The sequence below is a fragment of the Condylura cristata genome, unplaced genomic scaffold (assembly GCF_000260355.1).
Source record: "Condylura cristata isolate star-nosed mole 26May11 unplaced genomic scaffold, ConCri1.0 scaffold00003, whole genome shotgun sequence".
NCBI lineage: Eukaryota > Metazoa > Chordata > Mammalia > Eulipotyphla > Talpidae > Condylura > Condylura cristata.
The window spans coordinates 39,868,489-39,888,286 of record NW_004567104.1 but is presented as its reverse complement, the minus strand read 5'-3'; the positions used below and the strand labels follow the sequence as shown (position 1 = coordinate 39,888,286).

The 19,798-nt window shown below is 35.7% G+C and overlaps 2 protein-coding genes across 2 annotated transcripts in view; both read right to left on the bottom strand.

The window, feature by feature from the left end:
• The window catches only part of LOC101628363 (cell surface glycoprotein CD200 receptor 1-like), a 35,075-nt gene extending 34,500 nt beyond the window's left edge, over positions 1 to 575 (bottom strand). Inside the window, 1 exon segment of the mRNA XM_012730511.1 lies at positions 494 to 575. Within this exon segment, the coding sequence (XP_012585965.1) occupies positions 494 to 575 (82 nt within the window).
• A 2,416-nt stretch (positions 576 to 2,991) lies between these two features.
• Positions 2,992 to 14,276, bottom strand: LOC101628132 (cell surface glycoprotein CD200 receptor 1-like). The gene is made up of 6 exons (XM_012730499.1): positions 14,069 to 14,276; positions 10,745 to 10,795; positions 7,974 to 8,288; positions 7,607 to 7,855; positions 4,736 to 4,773; positions 2,992 to 4,042 (listed from the first exon to the last, which is right to left on the bottom strand). The coding sequence occupies exons 1-6, from the start codon at positions 14,274 to 14,276 to the stop codon at positions 3,962 to 3,964; spliced, it is 942 nt and encodes a 313-aa protein (XP_012585953.1). The 3' UTR covers positions 2,992 to 3,961.
• Positions 14,277 to 19,798: the final 5,522 nt, after the last annotated feature.

Below are 19,798 nucleotides of genomic sequence, written 5' to 3'. Positions count from 1 at the left end.
GCACAGCACTAAGAAGCTAAAGCCACTTCAGCCTTCAGCATGATTTCGATCCCCACCTCAGGTGATCCACATGGCTCCTGACCCGCCCACTGCTCCCCTCAGCAATGTACTTCAGGGATCTACCTGCTCTGCTCCCCACTCTGTCTCTGGTGAATCCTCTCACCACCCCTGTACCTCTGACCTCCACCCCAGTTTTGTATGCATAAATAAATAAATCTTTAAAAAAAATCCTTTAAAGAGTTAATAAAACTTGACTATATCTTTTATTTTTCAAATAGTTTCTTCATAAAAGACATACCTAGAATAAAATGTCACAGAGGAGCTGAGAATAAACAGTGACATACCAGGCAAATACAAACCGTGAACAGCTGGGCTGAGAGGCCAAAGAAGGAAGTGAGCTGTTCAGATTTCCCATTAAAACACGTGCTCACACACACACACAAGAAGTTACAATCAACTAGAGGAGTGTAGTTAGTGATCTCCAGTTGCTTACCTCCAAGATCCACTTCATCTTTTGAGCTGAGGCTATAATCTTCGAGTGTGACTAAACTTGAAAGATTATCAGGGTTGGCCATTTCTGCTTAGGAAAGATTTCTTAGAAGCAATCTCTGCTTAAAGGCTTGTGGTTTGGCTAAAATATTGGTAGCTGTATATCAAGATCGGAGGCTCTTCCTCTTCTGTCCTGCTTCCTCCCCTTTCCTTTCACAAGTTTCATTGAGATCATGAAACTTGGCCTCAAACCTTTCCATCCCTTCTCCTCTTTCCTGCCCCTCTAATCTTTCACAGCTGTGACCTGTAGGCAATTAATTTTCATGAATGCATTTCAGCCTTCCTAAAGTCCCTAACTGATACTCCTGACTCAATGTCTAGATTTTGATTCAGTAGTTCTGTGCATTTGGAAAATCAATATAATTTTTTATTTTCTCAACGATTCTGATATTCAAATTTAGCGTACCTGAAGTGGATGAGTTTAACACATTTGTTTTCTGTAAAGTATAATTTAGCATTTAGAAACTATCTTAAAGTTTTACTATGGTGTCATTTACCATAGCTGTTTTGATATTAAGATGTAAACATTTGTTTATTTTTAAATAACATTTAAACAAACATTTCTTAATCTGCGAGCCTCACTCCAACCAGACATGTATAAAGAATTCTGAAAAGGCCAAGAACAGGATGATGACATATATGGAGCACATTGCTTGGGAATATTTATAAGGTGAAATGGGTTGTATTTTCAGCTAAATTAAAATAGTGCCAAGAAATTTTGGTTAAATACCATGTGTCAAGCATTATTATATTAGTTTCACTTCCAATAACAGACCGAAAAACCCTCTAAGATAAAGTAGAATGATCAAAAGGTCTGGAGTGATACAAACATATTAATATTATTAAACATAATAATAACAAAATAGTTATCTTTAATGTTTCAATGGCATAATAAAAGAATGAATGGTTTTAATTTCTACTATGATAAAAAATTATTTTCCTTGCTGTAAAGAAGTAGCCTAATTTTCTTTCATAAAATATATTTTATAGGCCCTCCCTGGTGGCACAGCAGATTGAAGCACAGCACTAAGAAGCTTAAGTCACGTCCACATGAGTTCGATTCCCTCCTACCCTGGAAGAGATCCACATGGCATGGCAGACCTCTCCTGACCTGCCCACTGCTCCCCTCAGCAGTGTACTTCCTCGATTCTGCTCCCCACTCTGTCTCTGGTGAATCCTATCACCCTCTGCATCTCTGGCCTGTACCCCAGTTCTGTATGAATATATAAATAAATCTTTAAATATATATATATATAATAAAAATATATATATTTTATAATACTATCAATATAACATGATTAATATCATATTCCCAGAATTTGATTGTTAAAAAAAAAAGTAGAGGAGGCTCATGTTGTTTTGTGGCCATTCCTTTGCTCATAGACCACATTTTATACTTTTCTAAGTGAAAGGTTCAGTGCAGTCAGGAAGACACAAAGAGACAGCAAGGCCAGTAAAACCAAAAGTGGGTTTATTTCTGCGCTCCCAGGTGAGGTTAACTGACCCCAGAGTTGAGGTCAGAGAAGTCTCACTGAGGGAGGGGTAAAAGGGGTTTTTATAGGCCTAGGTAGGGGGGAGAAACGGCCAGGTGGAAAATTTTGACAAGGAACTGGAACTTATTTTTCTGCCCCAGCTTGTGTTAACCGGTGGTGACAAACAAGTCTTGAGGTTCTTGCTCCCGAATATCTGCTTCTGCTGGGGGAAACTTCTCCTTCCATGGGCATAGGTTTGGCTGGTGCCTGACCCTGACCCTAAGTACTCCATGATGCAATTTAGCTGCATATATAGACATCTGTTATTTATGTACCATAAAAATGTTACACAATTTATCAAAGCTACAAATGTTGAGTATTAGCTATTGTTGAGGGTGAAGACGAAATCATCCTGTACCCTTTTTGGTTCTTCTAGATTGGCATATAATCAAATAAGCATCAGATAAATTGAAAGAAGAAAGCATTAAAAAATGATAATAACGTGTGCCTCCTGTATACATGGGTGAGACTGAGCATGACTGAGTCATTGCTTCAGATTAAACTTTAAAAAGCTGAATTAAGACAAATGAGGTTGTGGGAGGAAAGCAGGAGGTCTGTCAGGGAGTTTACCAAGGAAAGCACAACAAACAAAGGTATGAATATTTAATTTTTTCCCTTCATTGAATAGTGATAAAGACAAGTCTTCCAGTATAGTGAAGACACCCTAAGATCTAAATTTCTTTTTCAAAAGCAACCTCCATTCATTCTAGAGAGCACCTGCCATGATTAATCTTTTTTGTCAAAAATACATATTTTAGAACTGGCAGATTTTTGCTCCCCTGTGATAACAATCCTTCTGTGAATATAGGAGTTAAAGAAGAAGTTAACATGCTCAACCTGTTTCTCTCAGGATCTCTTTCTCCCCTCCTTTAAACATGACAGGAAAATATAAATCCAGTTTTATTAAATAGAAATTTTTATTATAATCTTACATCATGTTACAAACAGTTTGATTGGAAACAGGAATGGGCACTCTGCAGATGTTAAAATAACATTATAAGAAAAGGAAAATACAATCTGGCTGCAGGGAATGTAAAATGATACAGTTTGACATATCAACCAATAATATAACTGTGCAAACCTTTTGACCTAGCATCCTACTCAAGGAAATTCATTCCACAAATATGACAAACAAATATTGGGATAAATATACAAGAAACATTCTATGTGGTAATAATAGTAAAACAAACAATAAAACAATCTAAAGGTCCACCAGCAGGGGTGTGGTTAATTAAATTATGACATATTCCAAACAATGGAGTTTTACATAGCCACTAAAAAGAATGAGGTAGCTCTGCCTGTGTTAATATAAAAAGAATCACCAAGATTACTAATATGTATTATTAATTTTCTGTAAATACAAGGCAGCATTATGGAAATGTCCCCATTTGTTTTTGACAATGACATATACATGAATTATAAATAGACATAAAAAGTACCACAAGTATACAGGCTTGTCATGGCACATTGATATTTTCTGGACAAATACATAAACACTGTTAAAGACTCCATAGTCTGTATAGTCCTGTATAGTTATTTCTTGAGGAAACTTGGTTCCTGTTATCTACTGTACCGAGCAATTTGAATATTTTGTGATGAGCATATGATTTCTTTGTAATATCTGTTCGTCAGAGAACTATCTAGTAGCATTTAAGATTCTAAAATTTCAGTTACATAGAGACATGAATGCAAGTCCTCTAAAATGCTCCTTGTCTGCGAAGAATCTTTGAAATGTTCATTTTAAGAATAGGTCTTCCATTCTAGAACACTAAGAAAATTAAAACAGTAATTGTACTATGTCTTGATGTCTTTGTCCTGAAGGTAGGCTCCAGTAACTTATTTAGTACGTTGACCCCACCCATCCCCTTCTCTTGTAACATCTAAGGTATCTTCACCCTGCTTGTAGTATCATACAGTGGATTGTTCTTCCCTGTGTAGCTGGCGTAAGGCTGCATTTCATCCTAAGAAAGAGCACAAAGTTAAAATCAATGCAAGACAGAAGTCATTACAGAGATGACATATTCCTAACACGTGCCATAGCTTTGGGGTCTTCCAATAGTGTTTATATTTGTTTCTCTGGCTTCCATGAACAAGAGCAAAGTTTTCTAATATTTTATTAAAAATATTTATTGATTACATAAATCTTGGTGTCATAAAGGTTTGTGAAAGTGGGAATGGACAAGAGTGAGGTGATATGACAGGTATTTCAAAGGAGAGGGTCAAAATTTAGTAAGCTAATGGCAATTAATTAAGGAATTAGGTAGATTTTAAGCTAGGTTAAGAGGCAAATGACAAATGCTATTGAAGAGACAAATGGAATTGAAAAAGTGAAATCAAGAGTTAGAGAGGTTTCACGGTGGAGGAAACACCGATTTCAGTTTCTATGAAAACTGCAGTCTGAAGAGGCAAACGTTATGTTTTGCAGGATGAAGTTCATGAAATGAAAATCTAGATTTGATATTTAATATTTAAATATTAAATAGTACTCGGTAGATAGTTGATAAACTAAGTACATCTGACAATCAACATTGTCAAATTAGAATTTTTACTTTTAAATTAAAACACTAATAATAATGCACATTAGAAATTACATGGTTAGAGTTTCAGAATCTATGGCTTAAAGTTTGAAAATATTCTTTTTAATTTCATCTTACCTCCCCAACAACTAGAGTAACTTCTCTTTTTTTCAATTTACATTTACTGAAAAAATAAAAATAAGATGGAATAAATGGAGGCAATGTCATTCTTTAGATTGAACATAGAAAAACAAAAAATATCCAACTGACAGTAGTTGTTCACTTTGATAGAAAGCATAATAAGGCAGAAGTGAATCACCAGAATTAAGCAAAGAATGCTGCTTGTAGTTAACATACCCCAGTAAGATATTTCTGCATTCTGGTGAAGAAAATGAAATTATACAACAGAAACTACTTGAGGAAATCAAATATAAATGATACCTGTTCTTTGCATACAAAATAAATTACTGTACTTCTTTTCCAAGTTATGAAATTAACATCCATTGTTAGCTCCCAAGATCATGCTGTATATGGCCTAATTCACTATTCTTATCTGCAAAGGTAACCTAACAAACTCCCTCTCATCATTCAGAATATTTTATGCATAACAAATTTAGGATATGCTTCGTATTTATGGGAGAATTGATGTTAACTTTCTAATTTGACACAGACAGTCAATTCTATATTTAAGAATAAAAACATCAGTCAATACCTGCAGAAGTTGTTTTTCAAAAGCCAAATGATCCCCATAATGCTCATGAAAATAATAGGGACACTTACACACATAGAAAGTAGTAATTCATGTTTTGGGTAACCTGTAAATACAGATACAAAAGTATGTGGTTCAACTGTGTTACATTTAGAAAAGGGAATATTATTCAGCACTAAAAAGAAATGTGCTATCAAACTATGAAAAGACATAAAATGAAGCTTAGATGCATATTACTAAGTGAAAGAAGTCAATGTCAAAGGCTAAGTACTATATGAGTCCAAGTATATTGACATCAGGAAAAGGCAAAACTAAGGAACAGTGAAAAAATCAAGGGTTGTTAGAGGTTAGAGTGGAAGGAGGAAGAAACAGGTGGAGCATAGAGAATTTTTAAAGCAATCAAATCACTCTGTTTTATACTATAATACTGGATACACTGCATTATACATTTGTCAAAATTTACACACTGTATACCTTGCATGAAACCTACTGTAGACTATGGACTTTGAGTGATAATGATGTGTTAATGTCTGTTCCCTGATTATACTAAACATGCTGTGTTACATGGATGTAGATAGAAGGAGAAACAGGTCACATGTTCGGCCCAGATATGGGAACTGTGCACTCATTTTTGCTGTGAACCTAAAAATATTCCTAAAATTGTCTATTGAAAAATAAATACAGGTCCTCCCTAGTGGGCAATGGGTTGGGACACAGAACTTCAGGTAAGCCGTGGCCACTTTGGTGCCAGTTTGATCCCTGGCCCCAGGGATGGTTCACATGGTGTAGCAGACCTCTCCAGGCCCACCCGCTGCTCCCCTCAGCAGTATACTTCGTCTATCTGCCTATTTTGCTCCCCAGTCTGCCTCTGGTGAAGCCTCTCACCCCCCTGCACCTCTGGCCTGCACCCCATCTCTGTATGAATAAATAAATATTAAAATACATACATACACAAACTCATGGTTCAAGGTTATCTCTCAGTATTTGAAATTCAGATCTGTGGTTTTATTTTAAACATGTCAGACCCACTCATAGTCAAATAATTGTTATAATCAAATTGCTCTATGTAATAATCAAATTACAGGTTCTCGGGTTTCCAGCAAGATATTTTCTTCAGGACTTTGACTTATGTATAGACTCATGAATGGAGCAGTCCTATAGGAAGGATGTGAAATTTGGACCTTACAGTAATAGCAGTGTTTCTCACCTCCCAATAGTCAGGAAAATGTCAGGAAAGTAGTTGGAAATCTGAATTCTGAAATCACCTTTCTACCAGGGCTCAGTAAATGGTGTTACACCCTGTTCTTTACAATAACAAATTATCACTTTTAAAATGATATTGAACTATTGAAAAGTGGTGGTTTAAACACATGGGGTTTTCTCTTCTCCATCCTGAAAGTATGGGTTTATTTCTGGATTTAGCACTTAAACAAAATTTACATATTCAAAAATAATATAAATACAGGCGATGTGATTTAATCAGAATTGTTATATTATAGTACAGAAAGGAAGAAGGAAAATTAAACCCTCATCTATCATCAGTGGAAGTGGGTACATAATGTCTAAAGGTAATATATTAAGAAATAGCAGTGTGTATGCTTTATATAAAAGAGGGAGTTAATAATTAGTGGAAACACTTGAGGATTACTTACTTCTGCTAAGCTGAACAAGGCTGGAGAAGAGGGTTGGAGGGGCAGAGCCAGGGCTAATGCCTTTGACATAGCAGGGAAGAATATTGACTTTCATCTATAACAGTTATGCTGACTATTCTAATATTTGACTATTATTATATTTAGCTATAATATCTTCAGCTAAATATTATACTAATATTTAATAACAACAAATGAGAGTAAGATGTGGGCAGAGAGTAAAGTGGTCAACTATTTAGATGTTATGATAGATATTAGGAAATTTCACTGGAAGAGCCTGGAGAAAAAGCTTCTATCAGACTAAGCATTCAAAGGGATAGTTTATAGATAATCTTATGTTCCATTTAGAAACATAATTATTTGCTTAAAATCATACTTCACCATAAATATTCATTAAAAGTATGCTACTCAAACCCATTTACTGTAGAAGTGAACAATAAAATTAGAACATGCCACCTTCCATAATACGACTTTTATAATAAATTTAGATATTCTTCTAAATATGTATCTTTATTTTGAGGAGGAAAGGGGAATAAAAGTGAAGATGGGAAGAAAACTCTTGAATGAAATTTCTCTGCACACTTTTTTCTTCTTAAGATCGCTTCTCTGAAAGGACAAAAATTTGAGCAAAAAACTAGAAAAATGACTTACCTTGACTCAACTCTATAGACAGACTCTTGTTGCCAGTCAAGTGGAAAATAGAGCAGGACACAGCAGACACATCCCCTTCTGCCCAGTGGCATGTACTCTGGACAGTCACAGTGTCATTGTCCCACGGCTTTTTCTCAGTGACACAGTCTCCCCCTGGGGTCCAGGAGATCCGTGCTGCCGGCTTCCCCGCGACTGCCTTGCAGACTGTCGTTCTGTTCTTGCCCAGGTCCAGGCTCACCTTCGGGGGCACTGCAGAGAAGCAGGGGAAATGCTTCAATCTTTACACAGGGGATATGGAATTTAGAGAGACGTTTGTCTCAGCCCCTATCGGGCTATCTGAAACACCTCAGCCTCTGGTGTTCCTTACCTGACACCTGGAGGTGATATCCATAGCGGAAATTCCCCTCAGCTGTTACCAATTCACAAGTGTAATTCCCATCGTGAGTGAGGGACACTGGATCAATCTGCACGGCAGGGTTCTGGTCACGTCCGGAGATCCAGGTTATTCTCAGGTCAGAACAGTTTCTTTCATGGGTCTCTTTTGTATCTTCCCTGTAATCTCTGGTGCAGGGAAGCCTGTCTCTAAGGAGTATTGTCCATATTACCATCATAAGGCTGCCCTGGACCGGAGGGCAGCAGAGCACCACCTTTGTGCCCTCTAGTGCAAGCAAGGGTCTGTTAACTAGACACACACACAAAAGGAGAATAATAAAAGAAATGCTTGATAAAAACTTCTTGTTTTAGATATATCCACAGCATATTATATGAAGTTGAACCACATATTATTGCTGGTGATCTTCTCCCAGAAATATTAGACCTACATAGTAAAGTAATAATCATGAAATATGTATGTGTGTGTATTTATATAATATATATAAGAACACATATACATAATGTAGCAAATACATCAAAATTTAACTAATTTTGTCCTGTATTTATGCATTGTTAAGAGAAAAACATTGTTGGGCCTCCATGGTGGTACATGGGTCTTAACACTGTAAAGCCATTGCCAGCCACAGTGGCAAGAGTTCAATCACACATGGCCCAGCAGACCTCTCCTGTCTTACCCACTGCTCCCCTCAGCAATGTATTTCAGTACATCTGCTTGTTCTGCTTCCCAGTTTGTCTCTGGTGAATGCTCTTAACCACCCCACCTATGGCCTACACTTCTTAATTGCATAAATAAGTAAAATAAAGCTTTAAAAAGAAAAAAACATTATTATAGATCTGACACTTTTGTTAAAGCATTTTGAAATTAATTCAGGACATTTGTTATTTATAAAATAAGCAAATGAGAAAACAGGACCTATTCAAAGATAAAGATAATGTTTTAAATCTACCCTTCAGTCCTGGATACTACTTGCTTTATCACCTGACTCATGCTCTTCAGGAAAGAAAATAGAAGACTGAGTGATGTGCTTTTCTTCACTTATGTTTTTATGAAAGAAAAACAAACCAGTAACATTAGAGATAAATTCCTGTCCCTATGTGTGACATTTGAGGCAAGCATAGATGTAGAAAGTATATGTCACTTTTATTTAAAATAACCAAGAGGATATTAAGATTGACAAGTGGAAATTATTTTTATTCTAAAAAAAGTAATTACAAAAGTGAGGATGTAAAGCAGTGTGGATATTCTATCAATCACTCTTCCCCTATGGCCACAATTCTTACGTGAATGCTATCATTTCACTTTTTCTTCAACCTGCTCTTTTTTTCCACTCCCCACACTCACTGGGCTGGGCACCTGTCTAACAAGTATATTCTCCATACCTTGCTGTGATCAGCTGGGCAATTACTCTTACTTCACTGAGAAGATAGTCAGTAGATTCTTATGCTTGCTCCAAAGCCATTAATTATATCCCCATCTTTTCTGCATGTGTAAAGGATAAAAGGGCTCTCATACCCTCCCTCAGAGAAACACAGCTGCATTCTAGCACCCCGTGGTCCATCTGGGGCAACAGTAAGGTCTGGGACCTGGGAAGAGTCTTTTAACTGCAGCTTCTCCCTTGACTCAAAATGGAGGGAGGCATTGTTCCAATTAGTGCATAAATGAAGATGAATGATGGGAGCAGTTATACATAAGGGACACCCCAGCACACAGAAAGAAAAAAAAACCCTTAAAATCCCTACTTTTTCACTACTCAGAGCTTCCTATTTTCTATTTCTTTCCATGTTCTAGTTTGGAGATCTGCTCATGCATTCTTATGCAGTGACTTTTGCTCCCTAATAAACTTCGTTACTGTTTTATTCTAGTGCTTCATGAAATTCTTTTCACAACGGACACCAAGCACCCTCGGGTGTAATGGCTTACAACATATCCTTTGTCTACAAATATCTTCCAGCCTCACGGACAAATTCCAACCGCCTTTTGGGTGTTTCATTTCTCATCTCACTGTTCTACCTTAATGTATGTCCCATCACCACACACCTATATTACTAAATTGCCTGCTAACTTCTATTCCTGTCACCAAACTCTCCTCTCTTCAGTTCAAATCTCATTTGTAGCCAGTACATCATTTCATAACACAGATGTGATTCACTCACTGCATGAAAAAAGCTTAAATGTCTTTGAGTTGGCTTTGCAATCCTTTTTCAAATTGACTCAACATGGCAATCTTACACCCCTAAATTCCCTCATACTCAAGCCACATTTGCATTTTTGTGTCTCTCCTCACACTTTCCCACAGTGTGGGTGCCCCAAAGAGAACTCACTATCTACTGAAATGGCCTTTAAGACCCAGATCAAAAGCTGCAGCCTCTGGGAATCCTTCTCTGAGGCTCAGTGTTTCCCCACTCCCTCCTCTGTACTCCTACTATACAGGATGGGAGGGCTTATTTCCTCTGCTCCCTAGTAAACTTCGTTGCTGTCTCAGTTCCTCACAAGACTACAGTCCCTGAGGGCCCTCTGACAGCCCTGTTCATCGCTGTGTTCCCCATAAAACCCAACACAGTACCTGGGTGACAAAGTGCCATAGTTTCCAAATGGAATTGAATCCTTTAAGGAAGGACCAGTGGGGTCACTCAGTGCTACAGGTCACCATGTTCTCCAAACTGCAACAAGGTTGGTCCTCAGACTATCAGTGTGTTTCTATTCACCTCTCCAGTATCAGCCTCTATATTTAAAAAAAGAATTACCTTCTGTAGGTTGTGCTGAATCATTGATTTTCTTCAGAGATGAACTAAGTACTGAAGCAGAAAATATTCAAAGACAATTAAATTAAATCAATTTGATGCATTTAGATGAAGTGGAAATCACCATTTCTCCCTAAAAACTTATACAAAACACATAAGAAAAGCAGTTGACCATAACTAAATTTCACAAAAATCCATGCAAAACAGAAATTAGAGTTAAATGGAAAAACACATTAAAATTTAGCAATTACATTTACAAGCTATTAAGTTTTGGAGGCATTGAAAGGAAAATATAAATTGCTATCAGGAATAAGGAATGCAAGTAAGGTATAGTGGGAGAAACTAGAGGAGAAAAATCAAGATTGGGAAACTTCCCCGAAAAGGTCAAAGAGTAAACATTTGAGGCTTTACTGTCCATTTGGTCTCAAATGGTTTACAACTCTGCTGTTGAAACAAGAAAGCAAATAGATAGATAGAGAAGCTACCTTCTCTGTAATTAGACAGCTAGACAGACAGATAAATAGAAACATTTATAAAATGAGCAGGGATTTGTTCAAAAAATTTATTTTCCAAGTGCATGTAGTTGGCTGGATTTTGCCCAGGAACTATAGTTTGCTGATTTTAAATATATAATGTTTTGTTTTTCTAGTTTCTTACCTGAACAACAATTAAAAAGAAAACAATAAAATTTTATTCAATATTCTACTTTCTCTGATTACCTCACCTTCAAAAAAAAAAACTACTTCTCCATTACGAACTCCATTAAGTTCTCCCTCAAAGTGAATACGTTTCCTATTTTGTTTTTACTGTAACAACTCCTTTCCTTTCTTTCTTCTTTCCCTCCCTCCCTCCTTCTTTTCTTACCTTAGGTGAAAGAATGGCAGGAATAGAGGACACTCAGGAGGATTCTACCGAAATGGAAAACTACAGTGATTCTGCCCCCTTCCCAGCTGAGGGAGCCCTCTGGTGATCAGAAGACAATAGGGACCATCCACGCATGCTATTCGTGTTTAAGATCTTCTCATGTGGGCATTTTGGTTTCTGCATCCTGGCCCCTACCCCCATTTTAAAAGCATAGGTTGTTGTTAAAAGAAAGTTCAAATAATTCATCCTAGAGAGGAGCCTTTTGAAAGCGATACTTAAAGACTTTTCCATCCTCAGATTTTACTTCTGTGACTTCATATGCACTGTAGAAATTGTTGCCTTTAGTGACAAGGTAAATGATTTTCATTGTTTGAGTTGTTTAGGTATTGCCATTTCCATAGAGCTTCATTTCAGTCCTCTCATCTGAAAATACTGTTGATTTGCCCACATTAATTCCTACCAGATATTAAATCAGTGTCCAGATACTGTAGGATTTTGTTAGAAGATCCTGGTCTTAAATTAAGTCATTCTTCAAGACTTACTTGAATGATGTCTTCCAGCATTATGAGTGTCCGTGATCTGCCTGGCTGGGGTGTGGAAGAGATCTTCTTTTTAATAAAGGTAAATCTTGAGTGGAGGTACAGGGAGAAAATGGCCTGTGGAACGAGACACCCAATCCTCCTATAATCAAGCAAAATCTACCATCCAAAAAACACTGAGATGGAAAATTAGCAAACTACCTCTACAACTTCTCATTCCAAAGGTGTGCAAAAATGATTTTTTTTTATTACAAAGTTTATTTTTACATCATTTTGCACATTTTTTTTTCCATCTCGATTGTAATCCCCACGGGTTTCCCATCACCAAATCACCCCTGTGCCACCACCACAGTCCCATGCATTTCCCTCCCCCCCCCCCCTCCCGTTTTTGATCCCATTCCCCACTCCACTCCCACAAAATGTCTCTGGTATATGGTTTTTCATTATTTTTGTTATTTTCTCGCCTGGTCCATTATACTCCTTCTATGAGTGACACCATCCGGTATTTTTCTTTCTCTTTCTGGCTTATCTCACTAAGCATGATCTTTTCCAGCTCCATCCAAGTTGCTGCAAAAGACATGTGTTTCTCTTTTTTGGTTGCTGAGTAATATTCCACTGTATATATGCACCACATCTTTCTAATCCAGTCATCTACTTTTGGGCATTTGGGCTGCTTCCATGTTTTTCCAATTGTAAATAAAGCAGCAATAAACATGGAGGTACAAGTATCTTTTTCAATCAGTGTTTTTGTGTCTTTTGGGTAGATACGTAGGAGTGGGATTGCTGGGTCGTAGGGAAGCTCCATGTTTAGCAGTTTGAGGAACCTCCAAACAGTTTTCCATAGTGGTTGTACTAGTTTGCATTCCCACCAGCAGTGTAGGAGAGTTCCTTTTTCTCCACATCCTCGCCAACATTTGTTGTTGCTAGTTGTTTGAAGATGTGCCATTCTCACTGGGGTGAGGTGGTATCTCATTGTGGTTTTAATTTGCATCTCCCTTATTACGAGTGATGTTGAACATTTTTTCATATGCCTGTTGGCCATCTGCATTTCCTCTTTGGAGAAGTGTCTTTTTAGCTCTACTGCCCATTTTTTGATGGGGTTGTTTACTTTATTTTTGTTGAGTTTCATCAGTTCTCCGTATATTTTTGTGATCAGTCCTTTATCGCTACTTTTGTGTGAGAAAATGTTTTCTCAATTAGTGATCTTTCTGTTTGTTTTTAGTAATGTCTCTTTTGCTGTACAGAAGCTCTTTAACTTGCTGTAGTCCCATCTATTTATCTTTGCCTTCACTATTGTGGCGTTGGGTGCTCTGTCTTTAAAGATGTCGCTGAAGTGTATGTCGTGTAGTGTTTGACCCATCTTTGCTTCTAGGTATTTTATGCTTTCCATTCTTATGTCTAGGTCTTTAATCCACTTCGAGTTGATTGCAAAAATGATTTTTACAAGAGGAAAAATACGCTTGTTTTCATAAATATTCTTCTGTTTACTTTAAAAACTTCAAAGTTAGTTGTTAATACATGGCTCCTTTAATTTTATTATTTTGAGTCACAGCTAGTTGCTACAGAATTCCAATTTCCTATCAAGTATCATATTTTTGATGAAAATAGAAGGTATCTTTCTTATTCAGTCTTTCTTGCCAAAGTGTATGCAATGAATCATTACAATAACAATGAAAAGCTTCAATTTGTGCTCCTGTGACTTCTCTCTTTAATTTACTCATATGAAGTCAACTTTCTTTAAAATTAGAAAGATTATAGGTTTACATTTTTATCATCAGAAGCCTAATTTAATTTTCACAGTGCATATGTAGAGACTGAAACAAATGTGATTTTTTTAATCACATTTATTGTAGAAAAGTAACTTACTTAATCATATTGTTTTTCTAGGGCTTAAATATAAAACCCCATAAACTTTGTCATTTACACAACAGAAATTTCTGGAAGCCAGGATTCTGGAATGAGGGTGTCAGCAGACCTGTGTTTCTCTCAGAGGCAAGACTGCTTCCTTGCTTCTTCCAGCTTTTGGAGGCTGCCAACAAATCTTGCTGTTCTTTGGCTTGTAGCCACATCTTTCCAGTCTCTGCCTTCTCCTTTGAGCCCCTCTTCTTTTCACTTTTATAAACACTTGCCATTGAGGTAGCATCTACTCTAATCCAGGATAATCCCACCTTCATTTAATTGCACCTTCAAAGACTCTTTTTCAAATACAATCACATTCATAGATTCTAGGCAGGTATATCTTTTGGGGGACCACCAGTCAACCCATGCATCATTCCCACCTTGAGATTGATAGCATACAGGATTATTTTACTTGTTTTTATTCTGCAGATAAGCTATCACTAGATTTTTTTTTTAATAGCTGTAATCAGCAAGGATATTTACTGAGACCAAGAATGCATTGTAAAACACTGGAATTATTTTTCTATGAAGTGTTCGATGTAAGGTATATGACAAGTATATTTGTTCCATATCTTATATGCAAAAGTGTTTTTTTTCCTAAAATGTAAAGAAAAATTAATAAAAGCAAGCAAAAATTTGGGAAAGAACAGGGTTGGGTGGGGGTTATGAATCACTAACACTTGTTAAAACCTACTTTCAAAAAATTCTCTAATGTATTCAATGAAAAAACTGGAATATGGCATAGTTTGTTTAATGTTTTCATTCTCAAAATAGGTACTAAATAAGCACAGAACTAATTTCAGCATTAAAAAATGTACCAGCATCCTCGAACATAAGCACTTTTATTTAGATAATTTTAGACAACAGCCCATAAACACATGTAAAACAATTCAAGATGTTAAATGTAAAAGCAGTATAAGCATCACTCACTCTCCTATTAGAATTCTCATCAAAAGAGGAATATTACCTGGAGTGTAGTTGCTGTTGCCTGCCTGCGTTGTTTCTGCTATGTGTGATGGCGTGGTACCATTAGAATCTGTACTTAGGCATTCTGAAAGGCATGAGGAGGAGAGAGAAATATACATTAGCACAGCTGACTTCAAGTTAAAACCGCATTATTTTCCAATTCTTCAGGCCTTTTTAATGCAGTTGCCCATGTAAACATAAAATATGACAAGCAAGCAAGGTCTCAGAAAAATTTGCTCTAGCATGAACTTCTGACTTGATCATCCTGCCTTCATGCACACCCCTACTTTAGGTGCAGGGTGTCTCTTACCAGTCTGCATGCTTAAATCAAAACATTACATCTCCCAAACTTATGTGCATTGAGTCTATCACCAATTATGGAAAAAAACTGGCACAGACATTTTCTATCTGGTGCAGGCACTACAAACACCAATAAGGAGACAGAACAGGTGTATTAGTTGTATTAATTTGGATGTTAGTATAGTATAAGAAAAATTTTTCTAAATGTTACTGAAATCACATCAAGCAAACAACTGTCTATTAACTTTTATGAAGCTAAGTTTAAGTAGAAATTGCTAATAAGTTTTTTTTTTGAGCAACAGATACTGACAAAGTACTCATCAGCCATAGAACATCACAATAAACGATATCATCTACTCTTCAACTTTAATTTCCAGTCAAAACAACAGGTATGTAAAACAAATGTAATGTAAAGTGCTCATTGTGGAGTTAGAAATATACAGTGTCCAGACACTAAAAAAAAAGAGATATTAAATTCTAAGAGAGTAGAGGTAAGACAGTCAGAACTGAATGATAATAAAAGTACAGCACGCCCTGTGATACGTAGCTACTGCAATATTCACAGTGAAAATAAGAATCAGACGTATACTTAGAAAAGCACCTTAACATAGATTATTGAGTTTTATCTCAGGGGAGGAGGCCGGAGGGAGAGGATAGAAAACTTGAGAAATTTTTTAATTGGCATTTAAAGAAAAGTATTAAGACATATGAGATTTTCAAGGAAATACAAATAGTTCTTTACTGCTATAAACTGAGAAAAAATGTGTGAACAGAGTAGAGGCTGAACGTTGGTAGCCTCTAGTTGTGGAAGGCACAAAACTAAAAAATATTGTGAAGATATGGTACACTTTCAGCAGGTATATCTGACCAGTAAGGAGAAACATCTTAGGTAAAATATAATGCACAGTATTATTCTGGGGGAATTTTTAATATAGTAATCCTCTTTGCTGCCATTTTCTCTAACAAGTAACAGAATAAAATACTCTGTTAATATAATAATCTTTGAATATTTACACTAAGAATAGATTTTTTATAATTAATTTGGATGTGTCAATTACTTCAGTCTTTTCATACTGACCACTATGATTATCCTCATTTTGCAGATAGTGAAATGGGGATTCACAACAATGAATGATACCCTTTTAGCTATCACTTCCATAAAAGACTTCAAAATGATTGCCTTATTTAGTATCATTTTATCTTTTTTTTTAAGATTTCTTTTTATTTATTTATACATGTAATAGCTGGGGTACAAGCTAGAGGTACAGGGGGTGAGAAGAAATTAAATGTGCTGATGAAAATCTTCCCACCAAACTCCTTCAGAAAATAAACAAGAAAGGAACACTTTCCCCAAATCATTTTTTGAGGGTGGAATTAATCATTTGCCAAAAACAGAAAAACATATTACAAATAAATACCATGACAGAACAGTAACTTTCTGAAATAAGATAAAACAACGTTTACAAAATATTAACAAATCTAGTACTACATAAAAAGAACAATAAAACATGGCCATGTTAAGTTTATCCCAGAAATGCAAGCTGACTCAAAACTTGAAAATCAGGGTTGGAGAATAAAGGAGAAAAACAATATGATCATTGCAGTAAAAAACTGTAGGAATGGAAAGAAACTTCCTCAAACTCTCTTAAAGTTATCTGTGCAAACCCTACAGTTAATATCATACTTTATAATGAAATATTTTCCTTTTAAAATCAGGAATAAAGTAAGAATATCTGTTCTCAGTACTTCTTTTCAACATTGTACTATATAAAGAGATAAAGTTGTCTCTGTTTGCATATGATGCTGATTTTAGGAATCTATAAAACAACTCCACAACTAATCAGACTTAACAAGGTCAGAGTTTAAAAAGCTAACAACACTTTCCAATAATTACACTTTGATATACTAGAAACAAACAATTCCCAAAAATGAAATTTTAAAGATCAACTCCATTTACAATAATGCAAATTAAAAAAAAAAATTAGGAATAGATTTAACAAAAGATGTACAAGGCCTAAATACTGAAAACTATAAAATATTACTGAGACAAAGAATACCTAAGGATATGGAAATAAACACTTGTCCTTGGACAAAAAAACAATGATATCAAGAGGTCATTCCTTCAATTGGTCTAAAGAGTCAACACAATCTTAATCAAAATCTGATAGTCTTTTCTATGAAAATTGAGAAGGTGAATCTAAACTTTGTATTGGAATGTAGATCTAGATTTGCCAAAGCAATGTTTAAAAAAATAAATGAGACTGGAAGACATACTACCTAATTTCAAACTTCACTCTGAAGTTCCAGTAACTTAGGCTGCCTGACATTGAGTAAGGGATAGATACATACTTCCACAGGACAGAATAGAATCTAGAAATAGGCACATGAATATATGGCCTGTTAATTTTCAATCAGAGTATAAATGCAATTTAAAGGGGGAAAATATTTTCAACAACTGAGTAGCCAAATGCAAAAAAAAAAAAAAAAGAAAGAAAAGAAAGAACTTTAACCCTGAACTCCATTCACAAAACATTACCTTAAATTGGATTATTGACTTAAACATAAAAACTCTGACTGTAGAAATTCTGGGGGAAAAAACATGATTTCTTTGAAAGAGAAAAGAACAAACCATGAAATAAAATTAAATGTTATCAATTTTAAACTTAATTTCTTTGAAAAATAACATTAAGAAAATAAAAAGGAAATCACAGACTAGAAATTATTTACAGTCCACATAGTAGCAAAAGACTATTATCTAGAAAATGTGAAGAACATTTACAATTCAATAATCTGAAAATCAATTTAGAAATAAGGGCAATATAAATTGGCAAAAATAGAATGCAATTGAAAGTCTTACCTATTACTAATGGGAATGTAAAATACTGTAACTACAAAGGAAATGTTCTGGTAGCTTTGTTTTGTTTTTTCCAAAAGTCAAACATGTACCTACCACAGAGGCTGTCCATTTCAATCCTGGGTATTTACCCCAGAGAAATTAAGTCATATATCCACATAAAACTCTCATGTATGAATGTTCATAGTAGCTTTATTCACAGAGCTGGAAACACCCCAAATGCCAACAGATAAAATGGTAAGTTATCCATGCAATGGAATCCAACTCAGCAGTGAAAAGGAAAGCATGCAATACTGATGAATCTCAAAATCATTTTATTTAGTAAAATGAGACTGACGCAAGAGTACATACTACATACTACAGAATAGAATATAACTTACAAAATCCTACTAAATGGATGGTGGGGAACAGCAGGTCATGGGTGCCTACAGATGGGACAAAGGCAAAGTTGGACTGAACATATATAGGGAACAGTGTGGAAACATGGACAGCTCAGGGTCTTGTGTGTAACGCTGATTCATAGGTGGGCCTTGTGAATTAGACACAGGATCAAAACTCAGCCAATTTACCCTTTAAAATGCATGCAATGGGTTGTATATAAATTACCCTCAATTTCAATAAAAGTAATAGAAGAAACACCAGGTGTTGACACATAAAACATCAGTACATGCATCCATGCGAGTAACACAAAACAAAACCAAGCAAAATCCCTTGACTCTGAAAATCAAATTTAGAAAAAAAAAATCTTTCCCATCAAGTCAAAGTCATCAGTAGAAGTAAGACTGTTTCATGATTTTACTAGGAGTGAAACCTCTCACTCACTTTAAGCATGAGAACTTTCCTTTCCCAAATTGTCACAGTCAGATTGCCTGAGCAAGCACATCCCCAAGCCACACAGCTTAGCATGACTGTGCAGCGACTCCCAGGGCTCTCACAGACAGCACGTGGTTTTCATGAGATGTAAGTTTGTAAAATCCTGTGCTCAGTAACTGAAAACACTTAGAGGCATTTCTGACATTTTACCATTCCCAGTAAAAACCTCTGATTCCAAAATGGCTATGAACCAAAGCAGAATGGTAACCCCTACACACTCATAGGGCAACTTTAGTATTTCTGATAGTGGAGATTTGAAACATAAAATTCAATGAAATCTATTCATTTGCAGGTGGTTTTGTGTGTGTGTGTTTGTTTTTTCCCCAGAAACTGCAAACAAAGCAGTAAAGAATCTGATCAAATAAATTTTAAGCTAAAAGAACTTTTAAATTAGGGCAAAACTGTAGCCTAAAATATTTAGGTTTTTAGGAACAAGAGAATAATGCAAACCAGTTTTGGTTTTACATTGCTTTTGATATTTCTCTACAGGAGTACAGGCCTCTATGTTAGTAGTGAACTAATTAGAAATCATTTTCATTGCTTATTATGCCACTACTTCTTGTCTTCTTTATTGTTGTTTAACATCCAATGACTGTATACTAAAACAATGGAATACCGAATACATTGAAATACATTTCAAAACATTGAAATTATTAAAATATTCTGATGTTTTACAAATAATAGATATTTTCAGTCTTCGTTTTCTGTTTCAAGCTTTCAAACTTCATAACTGCAATTTATTACAAAGACAGAGCTGAACCA

What these genes read in the sequence shown, in the direction of transcription:
- LOC101628132 (XM_012730499.1), bottom strand. Translation starts at nt 14,276, where the DNA reads ATGGCAAGTGTTTATAAAAGTGAAAAGAAGAGGGGCTCAAAGGAGAAG. An exon ending in TTCAGCACAACCTACAGAAG is followed by an intron (nt 8,289 to 10,744) that starts GTAATTCTTTTT and finishes GTGTGTGTCTAG; the next exon opens with TTAACAGACCCTTGCTTGCA. An exon ending in GTCTATAGAGTTGAGTCAAG is followed by an intron (nt 4,774 to 7,606) that starts GTAAGTCATTTT and finishes TCAGTAAATGTA; the next exon opens with AATTGAAAAAAAGAGAAGTT.